The sequence below is a fragment of the Syngnathus typhle genome, linkage group LG19 (genome assembly GCF_033458585.1).
Source record: "Syngnathus typhle isolate RoL2023-S1 ecotype Sweden linkage group LG19, RoL_Styp_1.0, whole genome shotgun sequence".
NCBI classification, from domain to species: Eukaryota; Metazoa; Chordata; class Actinopteri; order Syngnathiformes; family Syngnathidae; genus Syngnathus; species Syngnathus typhle.
Window position 1 is genome coordinate 9,546,606 of NC_083756.1, and position 22,489 is coordinate 9,569,094.

The 22,489-nt window shown below is 50.4% G+C and overlaps 3 protein-coding genes across 9 annotated transcripts; 1 reads left to right on the forward strand and 2 right to left on the reverse strand.

The window, feature by feature from the left end:
- Positions 1-830: 830 nt before the first annotated feature.
- Positions 831-22,011, forward strand: nphp3 (nephronophthisis 3). 4 transcript variants are annotated; one of them, XM_061266283.1, is made up of 46 exons: positions 833-1,545; positions 1,695-1,820; positions 1,881-2,031; positions 2,115-2,267; positions 2,410-2,543; positions 2,652-2,815; positions 2,902-3,058; positions 3,130-3,204; positions 3,681-3,851; positions 3,935-4,038; positions 4,124-4,238; positions 4,312-4,455; positions 4,514-4,611; positions 4,700-4,802; positions 4,864-4,946; positions 5,046-5,175; positions 5,263-5,427; positions 5,533-5,627; positions 5,713-5,835; positions 5,901-6,090; positions 6,156-6,397; positions 6,474-6,549; positions 6,641-6,768; positions 6,851-7,091; positions 7,230-7,355; positions 7,447-7,562; positions 7,635-7,805; positions 11,500-11,599; positions 12,040-12,165; positions 12,236-12,397; positions 12,495-12,659; positions 12,725-12,866; positions 12,954-13,075; positions 13,331-13,437; positions 13,865-13,976; positions 14,181-14,258; positions 14,329-14,467; positions 14,712-14,819; positions 15,227-15,325; positions 19,932-20,001; positions 20,143-20,228; positions 20,364-20,435; positions 20,552-20,706; positions 20,784-20,900; positions 21,018-21,127; positions 21,207-22,011. In XM_061266283.1, the coding sequence occupies exons 1-46, from the start codon at positions 1,222-1,224 to the stop codon at positions 21,313-21,315; spliced, it is 6,084 nt and encodes a 2,027-aa protein (XP_061122267.1). In that variant the 5' UTR covers positions 833-1,221; the 3' UTR covers positions 21,316-22,011. The 4 variants fall into 4 exon arrangements, with proteins under 4 accessions (XP_061122264.1, XP_061122267.1, XP_061122265.1 ...); XM_061266280.1 differs by lacking the exons at positions 11,500-11,599; positions 12,040-12,165; positions 12,236-12,397; ... (14 more) ...; positions 21,018-21,127; positions 21,207-22,011 and having other exon boundaries at positions 831-1,082; positions 1,198-1,545; positions 7,635-8,489; XM_061266281.1 differs by lacking the exons at positions 11,500-11,599; positions 12,040-12,165; positions 12,236-12,397; ... (14 more) ...; positions 21,018-21,127; positions 21,207-22,011 and having other exon boundaries at positions 839-890; positions 1,198-1,545; positions 7,635-8,489.
- Positions 8,452-10,846, reverse strand: uba5 (ubiquitin-like modifier activating enzyme 5). Of its 2 annotated transcripts, none has more exons than XM_061266297.1 (11): positions 10,698-10,846; positions 10,557-10,602; positions 10,394-10,483; positions 10,099-10,208; positions 9,934-10,020; positions 9,782-9,866; positions 9,604-9,708; positions 9,373-9,500; positions 9,043-9,109; positions 8,768-8,953; positions 8,452-8,680 (listed from the first exon to the last, which is right to left on the reverse strand). In XM_061266297.1, exons 1-11 carry the CDS (start codon positions 10,844-10,846, stop codon positions 8,609-8,611), a joined length of 1,125 nt encoding a protein of 374 aa, XP_061122281.1. In that variant the 3' UTR covers positions 8,452-8,608. The 2 variants fall into 2 exon arrangements, with proteins under 2 accessions (XP_061122281.1, XP_061122280.1); XM_061266296.1 differs by having other exon boundaries at positions 9,043-9,178.
- Positions 15,341-18,826, reverse strand: ackr4b (atypical chemokine receptor 4b). Of its 3 annotated transcripts, none has more exons than XM_061266300.1 (3): positions 18,668-18,826; positions 16,748-17,871; positions 15,341-15,972 (listed from the first exon to the last, which is right to left on the reverse strand). In XM_061266300.1, exon 2 carries the CDS (start codon positions 17,863-17,865, stop codon positions 16,750-16,752), a length of 1,116 nt encoding a protein of 371 aa, XP_061122284.1. In that variant the 5' UTR covers positions 17,866-17,871; positions 18,668-18,826; the 3' UTR covers positions 15,341-15,972; positions 16,748-16,749. The 3 variants fall into 3 exon arrangements, with proteins under 3 accessions (XP_061122284.1, XP_061122285.1, XP_061122283.1); XM_061266301.1 differs by lacking the exon at positions 15,341-15,972 and having other exon boundaries at positions 16,097-16,911; positions 16,987-17,871; XM_061266299.1 differs by lacking the exon at positions 15,341-15,972 and having other exon boundaries at positions 16,097-17,871.
- Positions 22,012-22,489: the final 478 nt, after the last annotated feature.

Genomic DNA, 22,489 nt, shown 5'->3' on the forward strand with positions numbered 1-22,489 from the left:
TTAGCACACCAAAGTTTTTTTGCTTGACTTCATCAGACATTATAGGAGAGTGGTGTGAGAAAAATGTTTGCACAGAGAGACCTTGTAAATATATTTTGTTTTTGTAAAGCTTTAAGTCATATCTCAATGTTGGGTAGCCACAGACATTGAAGCCTGTTTATAAAGCAGGAGTGGGCAACCTGTCATAAAACGCCTCACAAACGTTCTTGTCATCTCTATAACCTTGTAAAGGTTGTTTCATCTTATGTTTTCATCATTTAAATAAGGAAAAAGGTTCCCCACTCTTGTTGGATTGTGAGCTTCCATAGTTGTTGTTTTTCTCTAAATAAAAGGTTTAAAAAAAAGTCCCGTCTCTCTGTCAGTCTGTCTCTGTCAGTCTGTCTCTGTCAGTCTGTCTCTGTCAGTCTGTCTCTGTCTGTCTGTCTCTGTCTGTCTGTCTCTGTCTGTCTGTCTCTGTCTGTCTGTCTCTGTCTGTCTGTCTCTGTCTGTCTGTCTCTGTCTGTCTGTCTCTGTCAGTCTCTGTCTGTCTTTGTTTACGTGTGTGCGTCCGTGCATGCACGCGTGTTATTTTTATGCCAAAGAAAGGTTGTCCAGGAGTGAAAGATGTCGACATGACTTGTCCTCCCTGAAACTTCTGCATCAAGGCCTCACAGGTGAGAAAATGACCAGAAAGTCAATTTTGCGTCTTAATACTTGAATTAAAGTTACATTGTAGGTAAAAGATAAGCACATTCTAATCAAAAGTGGCAATTTACCCAGTGGATTTTTTTTTTAATTTAAAAAGCGCCTTCTACACTGTGTGTCCCTGGCGCCTCCCCGTATGCGACTTTTACACGGTTTGTCCCTTACGAGTCCCCTTATGTTACCAAGGTAGCCCAGAAGAAGCCCAAGTGAGTCTGATTGCAGAACGCACATTTTACCCAACATTTTCACCGTGACAACGTTGCGGACGCTATAGTGTAGATAAAACGCTCTCCCCCGTTATCCTAAAAAATATTTTCCACTCGTGACATTACTGTTTTCTTCGAGAGCCATCTTCGTGATGCTAACGCTAACTAAACCAGCAACAGGTTGTATAAACGGTAGGTGCTAATTAGCATGTAGCATAGTGGGGACTTGTGTATGTGGAATATTTTAAGACAAGTTTAGTTTAATGACATTTTTACGGCAACAATTTGCAACATATTCCCCCAAAAGGCTAACGGGGGGCCCTTTGCTAACATGGGAACGGCCTCCTCCCTGGTCAGCCCCGGGGAGGTGATCGAGGATGGCTACGGCGGCGAGGGCGGCGAAGCGTGCGAGATTCCCGTAGAGGTGAAGCCAAAAGCCCGACTCTTGCGCAGCTCCTTCCGCCGGGGACCTCGGGCGATTGGGGCCAGCTTCAAGTCGACTGGCTCCGTGGACCTCGAGTACGCCGCCGAGTACGAGCGGCTGCGGAAAGAGTACGAGATCTTCCGCGTAAGCAAGAACAACGAGATCACGTCCATGCAGAAGAAGGAGTCCAAGCTGGACGAGGAGAATAAGAGGCTGAGAGCTGAGTTGCAGGTATTACAAGACTGCTGAAAGAAAGTAGAAGCTCTGTGCTTAACTCTTAAAAAAGAAAACAAATAATAATTTGTAAGTACGTAGCAAGTCCTTATAATATTCTGAAGAAATCTGCTCTTTTGCTCTAAGCGTCTTCCATGTGTCCCCAGGCTTTGCAGAAGACCTACCAAAAGATCCTGAGAGAAAAGGAGAGCGCCCTGGAGGCCAAATACCAAGCCATGGAGAGGGCTTCCACTTTTGAGCACGACCGGGATAAAGTGAAAAGACAATTTAAGGTACGTCTCAGTGATTCAGATATTGTCCGTCACGTTAATCTTGTTGGATTTGTTCACCAGATTTTTAGAGAGACGAAGGAAAAGGAAATCCAGGATCTCCTTCGCGCTAAGAGGGACTTGGAGTCCAAAATGCAACAACTGCAAGCCCAGGGCATCCAGGTGTACTCTCCCGACGATTCCGATTCGGACGACAACCAAACGACTGTGACTGGTAAGGAACCCAAGTTGAATTCTAAAAAGTAAAGCTGCCAGCAAGATGCGCTCTCTGTAGCCAGTGACGTTTCACGTCTCTAGCTGCGGGAACCCAGTCCGAGTACTGGACCGGGGGGGTGCTGGGTAGCGAGCCTTCTATGGGCAGCATGATGCAGCTGCAGCAGACCTTCCGGGGACCCGAGTTGGCCCATAGCCTCATCGACGTCGAGGGCCCCTTCGCAAACGTGAGCCGAGGTAAGGGAGCGAGTGGGATGTCACCAGTAGCGTAGCACGTGTTCAAGCGGTAGCGTGCTAGCAGTCGGTGTGCTGACGCCACAGCGACTTCAGTGGAAAGAGCGCAAAAGCAGATTGCTAACGAGAACTTGTCAAATGCTAGACGACTGGGATGCTGCGGTGGCCAGTCTGCTGCAGGTGTCGCCTCACGTGCCTCAGGCCTTGTGGAGCAACACGGTACGCTGCTACTTCATTTGCGCACCGGAGACCAAAGCTGAGATGGACATTTTTACCAAGGTGCGACGAGTGTTCTGATGATGTCGCCCCAAAAGATAACCTGTATGGTATCGGTTGCATTCAAATGATCTGTAAAATGAAAACCTTGCACAAATGACTCGAATGCAGAAGCACTCTCTGGTGCTGAGGAGGCTGTGTGAAGGTCTAGGACATTTCTACCTTAACGTCTGCTTCCACGAAGACGCCGCCGCCGCCTCGTTTGCGTCGGCACGCAAACGGGAGATTGAGAGGAGCTCCGTGTGCGTGCTGCTTCTCAAATCTACCGTCAACAGGTCACGCGCCTGCCTGCCTCCCTCCCTCCCTCCCTCCCTCCCTCCCGCTCGGGCTGAAGCTTCCCTTTGCTGTTGTGACGTCACAGCTCCGTGGTGGAGGATTGTGAGGAGGCTTTTGTGAAGAATCCAGATGGCCATCCATTAGTGCTCTACCTCAGGACGGAAGGAGATGGGAACCTGTCCGGGCCCACCAGGAAGCTTCTGGAAAGGGTCAACGTTGCGGACAAGGCTGCTAAAATTAAGGTCCCATTTGCTGACGCATTGTCAGTATTGGCACATGCAGACCTTGATACTTGTGTTGAACATGCGAGCAGGTCTTGGATCACAGCGGTTCTGCTGAAGATGGAGCCAGCCTCATTTCAGCTCAGCTGGAGAAAGTCATCAAGCAGGTACTTAGAATAGAATAGAATAGAATAGATCTTTATTTGTCATTGTCACATGTACAACGAAATTTAAAAAGTGCCAACCGATCCGCGCATGAGATAAAAAATAAATAGAATAAAAAAAAAAATACAAGCTAAAACCCACGGAAGAACATACACAGACATAATCATTTACGTTTAGCTGCATTCAATGCGACTACCGCTGTAGGGTAAAAACTATTGGCAAATCTCCTAGTCCTTGACCTAATTGCTCTGTCGCGTCTGCCTGATGGCAACAGTTCGAAAAGGGAGTGGCCAGGGTGCGAAGTGTCCTTCAGAATGTTCTGTGTTGAGTTGAGTTGATGTTCAGCGAGTTCTGTGTAGGTCCTCCAGTGACATGTGACAATGACAAATAAAGATCTATTCTATTCCATTCTTGGCCACCCATGCCTGCCTTGGTACGCACGTCTCGTTTTCAAGTCGCGCTGATTATTCCGGTGCAGGAGTTACTCGGTCTGGAAGGAGCGGACGGCGACCCGAAGGACTCCGGGATGGAGGAGGGCCGCGAGGAAGACGCAGGCGACGTCCTGTGGGACCTTCATGACGAGCAGGAGCAGTTGGAGTCCTACCAGCAGGCGTGCGGCAGCACCGGCTCCCAGCTAGGCTTCCAAAAGGTGAGCTTCCCTCCCACCCTCTTTGCCAAGTTCTACCTCCTACCTGGTCAACTTCAGAATCCCCACGAGGTTATTCTTCTCAGTACGTGGAGCGGCTCGACGACATGATCGCCGCCCCTCCTCCGACTCCGCCTCTGCTGGTGTCGGGCGGTCCGGGCTCGGGGAAGTCCCTTCTCCTCGCCAAATGGCAAGTGTAATTCTCCTTTTTGTTTGCGGCTGTCATGTTTGTCGGTGAGAAAAGCAGCGTGACTATTTGCCGTCCTCCTCGGTAGGATGGAGCTGCAGCAGAAGCAGTCCCCCAACACCTTGTTCCTCTCCCATTTCGTCGGGCAACCTTTTTCCTCCAGCTCTGAGCCCGTGCTCATCATCAAGCGCCTGACCGTGAAAGTGAGAGATGGCTTCCCTTCTGTTGAATTGTCTCAAGTCAAACCCCGTGACTTCATTGGTCCTCCGAATGCAGCTGCTGCAACATTTCTGGTCCATTTCGGGCTTGTCCATGGAGCCCAGCAAGATCCTGGAGGAGTTCCCACGCTGGCTGGAGAGGCTCTCGGCGCGCCACCAGGGCAATATCATCATCATCATTGACTCCATCGACCAAATACAGGTGAGGGAGGGCGGCGATTGCAGTTGACGACGACGACATTGGCGTCATCTTTCCACAGCACGCGGAAAGACACATGAAGTGGCTGATCGACCCGCTGCCCGTCAACGTCAGAGTGGTTGTGTCCGTCAACGTGGAGACGTGTCCTCAAGCGTGGCGGTGGGTCCCACGTGGCGGACATCCATTCAGTATTTGCACAAATCATCGCAAGCAGCGATGAGCCTCTCAACGCATTTGTGATAACCAGGTTGTGGCCCACTCTCCACTTGGACCCGCTGAGTCCCAGGGAAGTCGGTAGTGTGGTGAACGCCGAGCGCCTCAGCGCGGACCTCCAACTTGGCAAGGATCAGGTAGGAAGGAGCAAGTCATCATCTGAGTGCTGTGGGAGTGACTTGACCGTTTGTTCTCAAGGAGAAGAAGCTGGAAAAGCACTGCCGCTCAGCGTCCACCTGCAACGCTCTATACGTCACGCTGCTCGCCAGGATGAGCGCCAGGTTCCTTTGATGTCTCCCTTTTTTCTTTTTTTTTTTTGTCTGTGTGTGTGTCGTTAGGATTTGAAAAATTGACGTCACCTATTTGTTTTTTGTGTGTAGCGGATGGTGGTTGGAGAAGAGCCTGGAGCGGTGCCTGCAGTGTCAGGACACCTTGTCGCTGTACCGCCTGGCGCTCAAAACCACGCTGGACTCCCTCGGCTCGGACAAAGAGCGACACGTCGCCAGAGAGGTGCCCGAACGACTAGGTCGGAAAGTGGCAAACGGGCACTCGTCGGGAACGTGACACACCTCTTGTGTTTTTTTGTCTGGCGCGTAGATACTCTGCCTGGTGTATTGCAGCCACAATGGCGTGAGCGAGTCGGAGGTTCTCGACCTTTTCCCGGAGTTGCAATTTCCGGCGCTGGCGTCGCTGCTCTTTGGTCTGAGTCGACTCTGCGTGCTCACCCTCCGCTGCGGCCTCATCAGGTTCCGCCATCTGCAGGTACCTTTTTATTAGGTACCCAGGAGGAAATTGAAAGGATGTGATCCGGTATTTGGAATGATTTTTGCCTAGTGGGAAAAGTCTTGACCTTTGTCTCCTCACCAGGCATGGGAAGCAGTGCGATTGGAGTTTCTGAGCGGAGGCCGCGGCTGCGCTTCCTACCGAGAAAAGCTGATCCACTACTTCAGCCGGCAGCTCAGGTGCGGCCGGCCGCGAGGCCGGACGTCCGTCTTTCTTTTTTTCCCCCGTTCCCTCCGTTGATGCGGGATGTCTTGTTGGTGCTAGTCACGACGGCGTGACGTGGCGCGTCGCCGACGAGCTGCCCTGGTTGCTTCAGCAGCAGGAGGACCGCAGCAAACTGCAGCTGAGCCTTCTGAACCTCTTTGTCTCCCAGAACCTGTACAAGAGGTCGTAAACCCCAGGCCGAGGCGGCCCTCGGCCAAACTTTCCGCTAATTGAGTTTGGATTTCCAGGGGTCATTTCTCCCAGTTGCTGGCCTACTGGCAGTACGTGGGCAAGGACAAAAGCTCCATGGCCACCGAGTACTTTGACTCGCTCAAGCGTTACGAGAAGAACTGCGAGAGGGAGGACGGCGTGACCAAGCTGGCCGACTTCTATGAGACGTTGGGACGTTTCCTCAAAGACCTGGGCCTGCCCAGTCAGGTGAGCTGATGGGTTTTAGCTTCGTGGCTTGTAAGAAGCGTAAAAGCCAGCTGGTTCTCCGCCAGGCGGTGGGTCCTCTCCAGCGGTCGCTGGAGATCCGAGAGACGGCGCTGGACCCCGACCATCCCAGCGTGGCACGCTCCCTGCACCAGTTGGCCGCCGTGTACGTCCAGTGGAAGAAGTACGGCAACGCCGAGCAGCTGTACAAGCAGGCGCTGGAGATCAGCGAGAACGCCTACGGGGCCGAGCACGGCAGCGTGGCCCGAGAGCTGGAGTCCCTCGCCGCCCTCTACCAGAAACAAAACAAGTACAAAAGTGCTGCCGTCGTTGCCCCCGTCATTGCCGCAGCCGGGCCATCTACTTTTTATCACTGTCGTGGTCAGGTACGATCAGGCGGAGAAACTCAGGAAGAGGTCCATGAAGATAAGGCAGAAAACAGCTCGCCAGAAAGGCCACATGGTGACTATAGATATAACGGGCCTCTCCATATCCATATACTACACTGTAGGTGAGATTGTGTCACAAGACTTGCGTGCTCTCCGCACTGCAGTACGGCTTCAGTCTGTTGCGTCGCCGGGCCCTCCAGCTGGAAGAGCTCACCCTTGGGACCGACTCGGCCGACTGCGCCCGGACCCTCAATGAACTAGGAGTGCTTTACTACCTCCAGAACAACCTGGAGTCAGTCTCAGCCGCCGACGTTTAGCGCACGTGGATCCTTCCGGAAGCGCTTCCCATCCTCTTTGTGTCTTCTGACCACCAGCGCGGCCAAGGTGTTCCTGACGCGCTCGCTGGAGATGCGCCAGCGTGTCCTGGGCCCGGAGCACCCCGACTGCGCGCAGTCCCTCAACAATTTGGCGGCGCTGCACACGGAGAGGCGGGACTACCAGGCGGCCGAGGACATGTACGAGAGGGCGCTGGACATCCGCAAGAGGGCCCTCTCGCCGGACCACCCTTCGCTCGCCTACACGCTCAAACACCTGGCCATGCTCTACAAGCGCCGGGTGAGGCGGAAACATTCCTTCGGCGCTTGTTTCTCCCAGCTGAGATAAGATGCCTCACTTCAAATGCCAGGGAGGGATGAAGACGTTGTGGCTGGCACAGAAAATCAGAGAGTCAAATCAAACATTCCGTCTACGCAGGGGAAGCTGGAGAAGGCGGTGCCCCTCTACGAGCTCTCGCTGGACATCCGGGAAAAGAGTTTTGGGCCCAAACATCCTAGCGTGGCGACGGCACTGGTCAACCTGGCGGTCATCTACTGTCAGCTGGTAAACGCCCCTTTTTCCCCTCAATACATACATCTGTATATATATTTCTTGCGCACGGTCACGAGAGGCTGCGTTTGGGTTGGTTTGTCAGAAGAAGCACGACGAAGCCTTGCCCCTTTACGAACGAGCGCTCAAAGTGTATGAGGACAGCCTGGGACGCTCGCATCCTCGTGTCGGCGAGACGCTCAAGAACCTGGCAGTGCTGAGGTACGCAACCTGGAAAAACACTTCTCCTCCAAGCGCTTTTTTCTTCTCGGCGCGACGCTCTCCATTTTGCAGTTACGAAGAGGGCGACTTTGAGACGGCGGCCGAGCTGTACAAGCGAGCCATGGAGATCAAAGAGACGGAACCGCCGCCGTCGGCGTGCGGTAACGCGGCGCCGTCGCGCCACTCGTCCACTGCCGACACCTTCGGCCTGAGGGGACCGGCCCCCCTTCCTCAAGGCCCCAGGTGAGTACGCGCAGGTACACTATGGCTTGGGAAAAAGAAAACCTCGATGTACAAACTTCATTTGTTCCGGGACCTACTTCGTATGTTGGAATAGTAAAATGTTGGATGAAATATTCCCATAAGAATATGCTGTCATTTGTCCCACAAAACGACGATAACTCCTTCATAAATACTGCAGATAATTGCACATAGCAATAGAACAAAAGCATTATGTTGGAGAGATGAGATCAATTGCAAAGAAATAAGTTCTAATGACATGATTGCAGTATTTTGGATACAAGTGAAGTGTTAACAAGTGCGAAAATCTCTTATTTGTGTAAGATGTGACTTTGCCAAATAATGTGTTCGACACAGGCTTTCTTGAAATCTGTTCTTCCAGTGTAATGTTTCTATTGCAAAGTTGGCAATGACCGAACCAAACAAATGTTATGTTTCTACCGGTCTAGAGAAGCTCTTCAGCCCAAGTATGTTTAATGCTAAAATATGACTGCTTTACCAAAAAAAGTCCAATTTCACAGCAATGTCCAATTCTAGTCACTCACTTACATTCCTGAAAAAGCAGCAGTTGTAGTGACTTGTGTTTTGATATGTACGTATGTGTCGTAATATAGTGTTCGCTTCGTTGCCATTCAATATTGCGCATGTATTCTTGCTAATAAATACTTTATTGAGATGTTAATGTTAGCCAAGCATTGTAAGCTTAGTTCATGCATGCAGCTTTTTGTGTTTTTATTGATGGTCAGTCGTGGGTTGTCATCCAATGTACGCCATGAACCTTTCTTTCAATTTGCCCGCCGTGCAGCTTACAACTTTCTCATCTGCGCCATCAGGTCCTCCAGACTCTGTTCCGTCTCTTCCACCATCTCCCCGTCGCCCTGGTCGTTGACAATGAAAAAGAAAAGCCTAAATTGACAACATGCCAGCCGCAACAGTCCTCAATCGTTTGTTAGTTGTGAACTGACCGCTGCCGCCGCCGGGACGGTGTAGGCGAGGGTGATGCCTTCGGGGAGGTCGGCGACGGCCGCCGTCTCCTCCTCCCCGTTGGCCTCCTCTGACACCACCAGTTCGATGCCCCATTCGTTGTCCTCGTGCAGCACCTCCTCTTCTTCCTGGACGACCTCAGTCTTGGGTCGCTCGGCTTCCCGCTTCTGGCATGACACATTGGGACGCCATGTTAGCTAGCCCATGTTGCGATGGTAGATATTAAATTGGAAACCAGCGCAGAGTTCAACTTGACCTCGTACACCTCCTGCTGTCTTCGGCAGTGGCGGTCGTTGCACTGCGGGTTGGGCTTCATAGCCATGCTAGGAAAGAAATCCTGCATGGCGTTGTAGCCCAGGTAATAAGTGACGCGACCGAACTTCAACAAATACCTGCAACGTCGACAAAGTCACGTTTAACCGACAAAATCCATCTCCAAATGAAGGAAATGGACTGTAATTTGCTTATAAAATAACATTTGGAACTAATTACTCGAAATACTTTACTCTCATAATCTTCCACAACAAGAGTTTTTTTTTTTTTTTAGCGAACGCTCATTTTTGATGGAGCTGTGTGTAAAATTTACTTGAGGACATTTTGGACCAGGATGCCAGCGACAACGCCCATGGTCGTGGGCAAGCTGGCGGCGCACACGCCCTCCCTCTTGAGTGTCTTCTCGTCGATGTTGGCAGCCACCACCAGAGGAGGCGCGCACTGCGCAAGGACACGTCAATTACTGACTCGGTAGAAACAATTGCAGTGATGCAGATATAAGCCTCCGCAAAAAAGCGCGCGTGTTGCATTTGTGTGTCTTTACAGCGAAGCACGCCGTCTCTCCCGGGTTGATGAGCTGTATGTGTCCCGACACGGCGTTCTCGCTGACACCAGACTCCATCCAGGTCTGTCCGAGCTCATTACAAGCCTTTGCAAAAAAGAGTGCAACGATCACACGCAGGAAGTAACAAAAGCTTAAGAAAAAAAAAGTCATTCCTCACTGTGTTGATGGCCATGCGGGCTTCGAAGTTGTCCACACAGCTCAGGACTAAATCCACAGCCTTGCTGTCGTCCAGGCCTCCGTGACTGAGAAGACAGAGGAGAAGTGAGGAAGGACAATTTGGCTGAGTGCGGAAGAGTGAGCAAAAGCCACCTGAGACGCTCCATGAAGTGGTCGAAATTGTCCAAGGTGGTGATGTTGTAGTTGTGGGTCTCAAACCGCACGTCCGGATTGATGTTTCTGGTCAACAGATCAGTAAGAAAAAGCAATTACGATTATTACTACTACTTTGTCCAATAGGCCAATAACAAGTGTTACCTTAGCGTGTGTTCCGCGGCCTCCACTTTGCTGAGGCCTGCCTGATGCGGCTGGAAGAAGAGTCGGTTCATGTTGGCGAGCTCCACCTTATCGTAATCGAACAGCAGCAGCTGTGGAAACAGTATTAGGTAGGTAAAATACGTACTGTAAAAATGTGTCAAATTCTCCTGTTGCAAAGAAGTCAATTTGCTTTCACGTTTCACATACCTACCGGACTTACGGCTATTTTTCAACGGTGCAGGTGTATCTAATATCCTGACCAACTTATATTAGGAAAATAGTTTTGCATCATTACCTTACCGATGCCACACCGAGTGAGCATTTCGGCTGTCACGCTGCCCACTCCCCCGACCCCAACCACGGCTACCGTGAACGTCCGGATGCGCTGTCACACACAACGAAGAAAACTATGGTAACAAACCATGAATCATTTAGGTCAATTGGCGACGTGAGCTTACCTCGTAGTTATCAACAATGCCCATTCTCTTCAGCGCCATTAGGCGACTGCAAGAACAGCAAAAATACAAAACGAGTCACTCGTCTCCCGATGGGCGCGGCACCCTTCGAAATACATTTCGATTATTCTCATGAAACGTTACCTGTAAGGGTTGGAATCGACAACCTCTGCGCTCATCTTTTCGATTTTGGGTCTGTGTTGCTGCTCGGCGGCGCACTGCTTTTGCTGACACTTTATCAGTTCGTTCTCCAATTCCCTCACCCGTAGCTTCAGTTCCTCCAGCGTCGCCATGAGGTCAAGGTCACGCTAAAACTAACAATGGAGAGAAAGAAAGAAAAAGCGTAAAAACGTAAAGCCCAGACAGCAACAACTGTCACGGGAAAAAAAGTACACGTCTTCACAAGTCCAATCAGCTGTCAGGAAGTGTGTTACAGCAAACACAGTCCGTGTGGAAATGTGGGCGTGTAGGACGTTTCAGATAACTTGCCAAAACATATCAAGTAAATTAGGTTTTTTTTTTTTTTTTTTTTTTACTCTTTTGCGTTCAAATATTACTGTGCGCACCGCCAATTCTTTGATTGATTGATTGATTGATTGATTGATTGACTGTTTGTGGTTGTGTTTTGATCCAATGTGCGTCGCCATACGTGAGATTAATAAAGTTCCTCTTATCTTATCTTATAAACGACCAGACCTAGACATCGAGCTAGGTGGCGAGCGAGCAACAGCTGGGAAATAATTAGTCAACTCTGTTCAGCATGGACGACTTGACGACTCCCGTGCGTCCGCAGCATAAATTCAACGAGCATAGACTCAAAAAGTATCTGTGCACCAATTTGTTCGTGTCAAACGACGACACGTTAGATGTCAGGCAGTACAGGTGAGTTAGTGTTTGGGTCACAGGTTGACAACTATGTTGGGCTAACATGCTAAGGTCTTTCCAGTGCGGGGCAGTCGAATCCCACTTTCCTGATTCAAACACCTTCCAAAAGTTATGTTCTAAGGAAGAAGCCACCCGGTGCGTTGCTACCTGGCGCACACAAGGTATAAGTCAACTCAAAAAAGCACGACATAAAGTACCGTACTTTGTCACCAATTATTTGGTATGTAGTACTAATGTTTGTCCAGCAGGGAGAGCTATTTAATTCGAAACCGCTGTATTTCGCTGTATTTCATTTCATTCAACCTATTTCTATTACGAGCCATCACATCATTGTTGACTTAATGCAACATGCATACATACATACAAGTTCAATATTTTTGTCACTCATTTCAGAGCATTAGAGCAATATCATTCATTACACAGAGTGAACATTTTTCTGCGTTTTTCCCTTGCAAGTTGATGGCTGTAGTTCACATAAAAGGAAAAGCAAAAATTACTGTCTCAGGAAACGAATTACTATATTACATGAGCTCGATTTTCAAGACAGAGAGAGTTTAAACAGAAAGAGATAGTATAAAGATAAATATACATTTGTTTACAGGTGGACAGGGAATATCGTGTCCAGAAGGCATTGCATTCCGCTGGTTTCCCCGTGCCTCAGCCCCTTCTCCACTGCACCGACATGGACGTCATGGGAACAGAGTTCTACCTGATGGAGCACGTTGTGGTGAGTTTGCAAAAGTATGCCTGAAATATAAAGTGTGATATATCGGGTAACGGCAGTGATAACCGAGCAGGGCCGCGTGTTTCGGGATCTTCGTCTGCCCGGAGTGATCCCGGCGGAGAGGGCGGCTCTGTACGTGGCAGCAGTGGAAGTTTTGGCCAAACTGCATTCATTGGACCTGGCGTCCCTGAAGCTAGACGGCTACGGGAAAGGAGCGGGATACTGTAGGAGACAGGTTTGCAAATTCATGCTTTCCTTCTTGAGGCCTAAGCAATTAACAAATGTTCAATATGTCCCCTTGAATGACATTAGCGGTGTGTTTCTTCTTCAAGGTGTCCACATGGACCAAGCAGTACACGGCCTCGGCTCACCGAGACATCCCTGCCGTGAACGAGCTCTCCTCGTGGTTGATGAGCAACCTGCCCGTTGAGGATCAGGAGGTCACGCTGGTCCACGGTGATTTCCGAGTGGACAACTTGGTATTCCATCCGAGCGAGGTACCGTACGCCTTCTCTTTCGCTCACGTGACCGTTAGGAGTGACGTGCGTCGTGGCTCCTTTAGGCTCGGGTGCTGGCGGTGCTGGACTGGGAGTTGTCCACCAGCGGGCAGCCTCTGGCGGACCTGGCCTACTTCCTCATGCCTCACTACTGGCCCTTCAGCCTCAACATATTGAGCTCTATGGGTAGCTTGAAAGGAATAGAAGGTGTGATCTCGGCTAACACTCGACGTTGAAATCAAGCAACAAGGCCGGCCTGCGCCTATGAGACGTTTCTTTCTGTGTGTTGAGCAGGTATCCCCTCAGTGGACGATTTGATTTCCATTTATAAATGCTGCCGGGGGGTCCCGTCACCTTTGCCCTGCCTAAATTTCTACTTGGCGCTGTCCTTCTTCAAAATGGCAGGAATCGCTCAGGTAAGGCTTGAATGGGAACTTTCTGCGTGTGCATTAAAAGTGAGTCGGCATTCTGGTTTTGGTTCAGGAGCAATCGTTGTTTGCAAATGCTCAAAAACATTTGAACTAGGTTTAAAAAGCATCAAAGCCTTTGTATGACTTTCACTAAGATTCACAATCTGACCCTCATCAATCTGACAATCTGAAATCATTACAATCCTTCTGTCATCATATGAAGGCCACTGTGATTGACTCTGTTTTTCTCTCTCTGTCCAGGGTGTTTATGCCCGCCACCTGCTGGGCAATGCCAGCGCTCCCAATGCCGCCGAGTTAGGCCAGTGCGTCGAGCCCTTGGCTGTGCTCGCCCTGCAGCTGGCGCAGAGGTTGGTTATTTCTGTTAACGTGTTTCCCTTCACACCAGTATAAATGTTGTGTCTAGTCCATTTGACATGAGTTCCACCTGCTCTTTGGAGCCTTTGCCGGTAAACGTTGGAATCTCGCCTTTGCCGGTAAACGTTGGAATCTCGCCTTTGCCGGTAAACGTAGGAATCTCGCCTTTGCCGGTAAACGTTGGAATCTCGCCTTTGCCGGTAAACGTTGGACTCTCGCCTTTGCCGGTAAACGTTGGAATCTCGCCTTTGCCGGCAAACGTTGGAATCTGGCCTTTGCCGGTAAACGTTGGAATCTGGCCTTTGCCGGCAAACGTTGGAATCTCGCCTTTGCCGGCAAACGTTGGAATCTCGCCTTTGGAATCCGGCATCCAGCCGCCGCCGCTCGTGTCGACTGACTTTTGTCTCGTCCTCTCCGCAGGCCTCCGGAGGCCGCGCAGGAAGCCCGGCTGTTTCTGCAGACGGCCAAAGGCCAGGCAGTGCTCCAGCAGGTGAAGGACTTTATGAGGCAGCACGTGCTTCCCGCACAGAAGGTCAGCGCTGACACAAAGCCTCCCTTTGTCCGCTCGCCGTTTTCCCACGAAACCTTTGGTTAGTGGAGCGAAAGAACAAAAGCTCTATTGATTTCACATATCATACAAATTGCCCAGTTGTCACCTTTGGCCCCGCTGTCTCTCTGTTGTGCTTGTCAAAAGGAAAGCAAATAGAAGATTTTCACGACAGCTTTGTTTTTGCAGGAAGTAGCGGAGTACTACATCAAGTATGCTCACTCGCCCCTGAGGTGGAACACCCCCCAAATAATCGAAGCTCTAAAGGTAGGTTTTAGAGGGGAACCTCACTTCGGAGCAATCTTCAGAGCACTACATTGGAAGTGGGTGTGGCCAGGTGAAAGCTCGAGAGGCAGGATTATGGAATCTCTTCCTGCCGGCGGCCAGCGGCCTCTCTCAGCTGGACTACGCCCACATCGCCGAGGAGACCGGACGCTGCTTCTTTGCTCCGGAAGTATTTAACTGCCAGGCGCCGGGTAAACCTAACCCCTTCACCGCCCTTCTGCTCACTGACAAGTAGTCGTTCTTATTCGAGGTTGGGGCTTGCCTGAAAAGACGCAGGAAGTAAGTCTGTCATTTGAGGCTCAATTCCAGGGGTCAGGCGAACGCAAACAAGGTGCATCCGTTTTCAACAGGAGGAGCCATCTACCTACACAAAGCTGGCAGTCCCTTGCGTGTTGCATATTCCCACCAGTCACACTTTCCCTCTCCTGTCAACAGACACAGGCAACATGGAGGTGCTGCACATGTTTGGCAGCGAGGAACACAAGAAGACGTGGCTGGAACCTCTGCTCAGAGGAGAGATACGCTCCTGCTTCTGCATGACAGGTACACTCCACGCACACCAGAGTGGCGCCTTTATTTAGGAGGATAAAGCAGAGCTCTCTTTGGCTAAGCTTTTCGCTTTGCGGCGGTGAGTCATTTCTCCCAGTGTGCGCTTGCTATGCTGCGTGCAAACAGCTGCAGGCCAGAGATAATGACAGTGGGCGTGGACCCGCCCCTCGGGCTTTTCCCATTGCCTCTGGCGTTTGCCGGACATGTTGCCAAATTTCGAGAGGGAAGGAACATGACGTAAGAACAATGTGTACAAACAAGACTTGATGTTTGGAAGGACCTTGTAAAAGTGACTCACTACAACACAATGAAAGTGAGGAGAAAAGAATGCAAGTGTACCAACTTTTCAAATGCCATCCAACACACCCTGTGAGACTCAAAAGGCACTTGTGCTTCTTCAGAGCCTGAGGTGGCGTCCAGCGATGCCACCAACATTGCTTGCAGTCTCCACCGTGACGAGGACCAGTTTGTCATCAACGGAAAGAAGTGGTGGAGCAGCGGTGAGTCCACCCTTCTTTCTTTTCTTTTCTTTTCTTTTCTTTTCTTTTCTTTTCTTTTCTTTTCTTTTCTTTTCTTTTCTTTTCTTTTCTTCAGAAGATGAGTCATTGAACGTGACCGCGCCACACGTGACGTGGGTTTATTTCCTGGACAGATGACATGCTTGCACACTTGTGCCGTCCCGTGCGTGCTTTGCCTCGCCGCAGCTTGGCTGCGCAAACATACTTTGTTTATTGGAAGTGTTTGAATCGGAGTAATCCTTTTCTCACTTGCTCTGTGAAATCGCTCGAGGCCCTTGAGAGACTTGATGACAACTAATGATAGATACTTGTACCCTAACCCCGCCCTTGGTCCACAGGGAGTCATAACGTCTCTGTTATTCAATCCGACCCAATCAAAAAAAAAAGAAAACAACAACCCAAAAGTAGACATTGTTGACAATGACCGAGCGTCGTCTCGAGGGGGTTTCCCCCAAATGGGTCCTCCCTCATGTGCTTTCAAGAATGACGTCCCCTGTTATGACCCGGCAGCTTTGTTTCCATTGTCTTGCCGTAAACAGCACGCAGGACACGAGATGATTCCTTCCAAATGCTTGCGGTCTCCCCTTGTTGTTTAGCCAGTGTGGTGGAAAGAGGATGACTAACAGGTACTGAGCATTGGAAAAATTGATCTAATGGCATTAGGCTTGAGCAGACTCCGGCTTTCTTTAATTTTTTTATGTAAACAGCTTTAAAAATATTTCTTTCTCAAACCTAAAGCATTGAAATAGCACAGTAGAGCAATGTCCTTTTAATTCAGTCAAGTTAATGTACAAACAAGATCAAATACCAATATACGCGGTTGCCCACAAAAGCTTGACGTCAAATGTTCCACATTAGATAGCCTGCATCCATCCATCCATCCATCTCATAACATTTCACTGTGGAACAATTCTGCCTCTTGCAGGTCTGTGCCTCAACAGCTAGCTTTGTGTGTGCTGTGCAGTGATTTTGTGTGTTCTGACATAATCAGAATTCATGTGTACAATGACTGCCCTCCTATTTGCGGTTCGCTATTCACCTTTTTCATGAATTTGTGCGCTCTTTCTGTCGTGCTCTACAGATGGCGCCAAAGCCCTGGCTGAAAAGGAAGTAGTATTGCGTAACTAATACATCTCGAATGGGTAGCGGAATGCCGGGGAGAAGTTCAGCCTGGGTTGTTAGTGGCGGTTGCATGTAGCACGTGCGCGCGCATCTGGTGTGGTTTTCAAAACCCATCTGTAGCGATGGTTAACTGTACGGGCTTTACCACTTCAGCTATGGCTACCTGGTCATATGTATTACTTGAACACGTTGCTCCAGCTATCTGGGAGCATAATAGTATTTATCCTTTTCGGGACTAAAGCGCTACAACTGTTGCTGATTAGCAACTAGCCGTTGTCGTACCTTTACACGCTGAATGTGCTGGTGTCCGGTTCCTCTGAACCAGACTGCGACTGGTTTTGGTTGCGCACGTTGAGCGAGATCTCTACCGCCGGCTCGCCCTCCTCTCGTCCGGCGCGTCTCCCGAAACGCCGTCCGAGCTGCTTTGCGGTTTTGAGGACGCGGCCCTTGAAGGAGGACCCGATGAAAGCGTAAAGGAGTGGGTTGACGCAGGCGTGGGTCAACGCCAGGCTCTCAGTCACCTGCAAGGCACGGTCCAGGCCCTTGCTGACCTCGCAGTTGGTCACCAGCATGTAGATGATGTCCAGCGCTCTGCAAAGCTTCACCACGTTGTAGGGAAGCTGCGTTAGCAAGAAGACGGCCACCACCGCCAAGAGAACGCGTAAGGCCCGCCACTTTTTGTCCCGCCGCACCCCGGGCGCTCGGGCCAGGGCCCGGCCCACCCGGCAGTAGCACACCGCCATCACCAGGAACGGCAGCGCAAAGCGAAGACTCACTTCCAGCAGCTCCAGGCTAGCCTTGGCGGGCCGTCCCATGCTTGCCGGGTACACGGCGGTGCAGTACATCCTGTAATGGGAATGCTTGACGGTGGAGAAGAGCAGTTCCGGGAGCCCCAGAAAGATAGCCGCCCCCCACAGCGCCAAGCACGCCAGAATCCACTGCCTCCGCAGCCGGGCGCCCCTGCTGGACCTGCCGGTCGCGGCGTGAGCCACCGCGCGGTAGCGGTCCACGCCGATGCACGCCAGAAGCAGCATGCCGCAGCTGAAGTTGGCGCTGTAGAGGAAGGAGGTGAGCTTGCAGGCGGCCGGCCCCAACCTCCAGCCGTGAACGGCGTCAGCCGCCCAGAAGGGCAAGGTGACTAGCAGGAGCAGGTCCGACCCGGCCAGGTTCAGGATGCAGACGTCGGTGAAAGTGCGCAGGCGTGAGCGGGAAGCGTACACCGCCACCACCAGGGCGTTGCCCGCCAGGCCCACCACCAGAGCCAACGAGTAGATGACCGGGAGGAAGACGCCGGCAAAGGAGCGCACCGCCTCCTTGTCGCAGACCGAGTGGTCGTAGCTGTAGTCGTAGCTGTCGTTGTGGCCGAGGTCCTCATCGTCATGGTACGAGTAATCCTCCATCTTTGTCTGCATGGGGTGGGGGGTGGGGGTGGGGGAATGAAGAATTGAACAGGGAAAGCGGAATGTCTCCTGCGTGGCTTCCCTAACGGTTTAATCCTCACAACCCCTCAATGAGCTAGTGCATTTTTAACTCATCCTTTCTCCTCGCAGTGACGAGCAGCGTTCAACCGCCGGAAATTCATCAGAACACGAACGTTGTCAAAACATAGAAAGTAACCGCGAAGCACCACCGGTGATTTAGCGCCTTCGAGTCCAGGTTTACGACGCAATAGATGAGACGGACGGAACGTTCCGAAACACAAGACAAGAATTTCCCCAGCCGCGTTTTCAAGGTTGGGATAAGCGAGACCGCTCATTGTTTTTGCCAATATGGCTTGGAAACGAGACCTTAAGATGACTGATTGAAGAGGATTTTGTTCAAGGAATGCATAAGAAAATGTTGTAATTGCAGCAGAATCTAACAAGAGCCTAACATCAACCACAAGTCGTTTTAGGCTTTCATGCAATTTCTAAATGTTTCCTTTTATCTCTCTTAATGTAATAGCATTATGTAATTAACATCTCTCTAATACATTCATTTTGTATGTGAACAAATAAGCAAATTTTATCCTTCACGTGTTAACATCTGATTGTAAAAATTGACCTTGACTTATTAAACTCTGAAGGGGTAAACAACAATTCCATTTCGATAGCATAACAGGAAAGTACAGAATACATTACAAAAGAAGCCAAATAAACATTTATAGACTTAACATACGATGGGCATACCAACTTCAGCCAAAAAAAACAAAAAAAGTCTTACCTTCTTTCTTTTTATGCTCTCTTTGATGCCCAGTAATCAAATGTCCAGCGTTCACGCACACTGCAACGCTTGTGTGTCTGTGGAGGCAAATTGTCGGAGCGCAAAAAAAAAAACACGCACACCACCCCTCCTCTGTTGGAGGGCGTCCCACCGTTAGCGATTTGTGTGTGTGTGTGTGTGTGTGTGTGTGTGTGTGTGTGTGTGTGTGTGTGTGTGTGTGTGTGTGTGTGTGTGTGTGTGTGTGTGTGTGTGTGTGTGTGTGTGTGTGTGTGTGTGTGTGTGTGTGTGTGTGTGTGTGTGTGTGTGTGTGTGTGTGTGTGTGTGTGTGTGTGTGTGTGTGTGTGTGTGTGTGTGTGTGTGTGTGTGTGTGTGTGTGTGTGTGTGTGTGTGTGTGTGTGTGTGTGTGTGTGTGTGTGTGTGTGTGTGTGTGTGTGTGTGTGTGTGTGTGTGTGTGTGTGTGTGTGTGTGTGTGTGTGTGTGTGTGTGTGTGTGTGTGTGTGTGTGTGTGTGTGTGTGTGTGTGTGTGTGTGTGTGTGTGTGTGTGTGTGTGTGTGTGTGTGTGTGTGTGTGTGTGTGTGTGTGTGTGTGTGTGTGTGTGTGTGTGTGTGTGTGTGTGTGTGTGTGTGTGTGTGTAGAGAACAGTAACTTGCGACTCTGGCTGGCCAGTTTACACAACATGACATTCCTGGGCGGCGCAGAAAAACGAGGCTACGTTTAGCGACCGAATATCACCTAAAAGGGAAAAGGTCTAGCAGACGAGAGGAGTGTCTTAAAAACAACCAAAAAAATATGTCGGCAAGTTTGTCGTTGCATTCCGGTGCAGCTGGAACACGTTTGGACCTGACAGCTTCTGACATTCCGTCTAGTGTAACTACGCTTGGCTCGTTTGGTAAAATACTGACAATGGGTACTATGAACGCTTGAGCGTGTCGCACCGTGCTGCCAGTCTTGTCTGGTGTCCATATGTCCCCCGTCCTCAGGGAGCGGAGCCCCTTTCATGGAAGTGGAAACAGGAAGACGGGCCTTTTTCCAGAATCCAATCTGCGTCAAGATGCCCTGATCTGACCCCTTCAAATAGTCTTGTTTTGTCACCCCGAGCGACAAAATGGAAACATTTCAGGAAATATGAATCAGCGTCTAGTCGCTCAGCAGTCCCTCACGGACTGGCTCGGCTGTGCTTTCCAGCTGGGGCCGCATTTCCTAGCACTTGTAGAAAGGTCACAGTGGTGAGACAGTCATTCATCATTGTTTGTGTGGTTCTCAGGTGCGGGGCATCCTCGATGCAAAGTGGCCATTGTGATGTGTAGGAGCGCCCCCGAGGAGACCGGCAGCAGGTCGGCGGACCATTCATCGTCTTCCCAGTACACCCCCCCCGATTGTTTTGTCAAATGTCATTATTTGGTGCTCAGAGATGAGAGCTAAGGCTAAGAGATAATGGATGTTTTTTGTTTCCTGTCGTCTAACACTTGTTGCAGACATGCCAGACACACTATGATCCTGGTGCCAATGGACACGCCGGGCGTGAAGTTGATCAGGCCTCTCACAGTGTTTGGACAAGAGGGTACGAACACAGCGTGGCGCCCGGACCAAAAACCGCTACTGCGTGTTGGCCACTCGCTGGACAAATGCACAGCGTGAGTGAAATGTCGACGCTGGGATTTTTATGAAGCGGATATCTCCGTCTCTTTTTCCAAAGACGCGATCCACGGGGGCCATTTTGAAGTGCACTTTGAGAACGTGCGCGTAGCCGCCGCCAGCATTATATTCGGTAAGTGGCGGCGACTCAAGTATGGCTGTAGTTTTTAAATGGACATAAATGAAGCCACCTGTCATATTTGCTGCCGTCATGTGTGCTTTTCTCTCTGAATGTCATCTTGTTGGCAGGCGAGGGTCGAGGCTTTGAAATCGCTCAGGGACGTCTGGGTCCGGGCCGGCTGCATCACTGCATGAGAGCCGTGGGCCTGGCGGAGCGGGCGCTGGAACTGCTGTGCCAACGCGCAGCCTCCAGGCGAGCCTTTGGCAAGAAGCTCTATCAACACGTAGGCCAGCGATGCTGATTTAAAAGCTTCTGTCGCACCCTAGTGGACATCACGTGCCATGACGTGTGTGCGTGCAGGAAGTGGTCGCTCACTGGATCGCAGAGTGCCGACTCCTGATTGAGCAAACGCGCCTCCTCACACTCTGTGCCGCACATGCGCTCGACACGCTCGGCAGCCGTGCCGCACGCAAGCAGGTGAAAGAAAAGTCACTATTCGACGTTCATTTCTTCTTCTTTTTTTTTTTACATATTTTTGGGAGAATTTTTGCACCCCCTCCCCATTTAGCCATTCAATTCCCTTCATTTGTGCAGATTGCGCTGATCAAAGTGGCAGCGGGCAGAATGGCGTGCAAAGTGGTGGACTGTGCCATCCAAGTGTTTGGGGGTGCCGGTGTTTCTGGAGACTTCCCTCTGGCGCAGATGTGAACTTGTACTTTGATTAAGCAGCCAAAGTTAATTTGTATAGTGACCCCCCCCCCCCCCCCCCCCCTCCCTTTCCAGGTATTCCTACGCAAGAACTCTGCGTGTTGCTGACGGACCAGATGAGGTGCACTTGTCCACCATCGCCCGTCTGGAGCTGAGGGATCAATTGGCCAAAGCCAAGCTGTGACGTCTTCATAACGTGACTTCCAACCGCAAGCACAGGAGGTCTTTCACATTTGGATTCCGCTGCGGTGACTTAAGACTGCAAGACAGGAAATAGAACAAAGGGTGCATTTATTAAATAAAAACACACGGCTTTGGTAATTCCAGCGACACACACAAAATGCGCCCTGCAACAATGTGAGGCCAATTTCCTGTGACCTCTCAAGATAAACAGTGACCCATGCGTATGTTTAGGAGAAAAGGCAATTTAGCTACGCAGTTGCTAAATGATCATAGTGCCAAGTAGCAAACCAGTGATTCTGATGTATTGGTACAATATGACAAGTCGTGTGTGTTATGATTCATAATCTTATTTTGTGCTGTTTGCCCAGTGTCGAGACCTGCCCTTGGGCTGTACTTTGTCAAGTTTCTCTCACCTCTGCATAAAGTTTGTGACTGTAAGTCTACTAAACAAAACAGCGGTGGTTATATGCCGTCTGCCGCATCGTGGCCACGTGACGTGTGCGTGACGTCGATGGGCGGAACGTCCACCCTAATTCAAATCCGTGGGCATAGTTAGCTTGTTTAAAAGGGAGTGGGCAGAAAAACGATTCAATTTATTTAAATCTATTTTGAGTGCGCACCATTATGTCAATGCATAACAACTGTAAGTATAATAAAGAGAACAGCAGTTGCTTTGCAGCTGACGTCATCAGCCGCGCACATTAGCTTGGCGGCCATCTTGCCGGTCAACGACTCACACGCTTTCTTGTTACATCTGCTGCTATTTGAGCTTGATAAACCAAATCTTAGCTTTTATAGATTTCCGGCAAACATCCAAAAAGGCGATAAATGGATCGGGGCGATTCGTCGTGAACAATGGAAACCTGCGATTTACACAAGGATATGTAATGTAATTCGGATGAAATCGGTGAAAATGTAGCGCCGAAATCAAACTGAATCCGTACGAACACGTAGGAACGAGCTGACAGGTTGACCGCCAAGATGGCGGCATAACACAAAATCACGTGATAAAATCACCTCTATAGACGTCTGCCACGTCGTGGTCACGTGACACGGACGTAACGTGTGGGCGGAGCTTCCGCAAACATTCAAATCCGAGAGCGCGGCTCGCAACAGGTAGCAAGGCGGCAATGCCGAGCGACGCGACGCGACGCGACACGACACAGCGACGACTA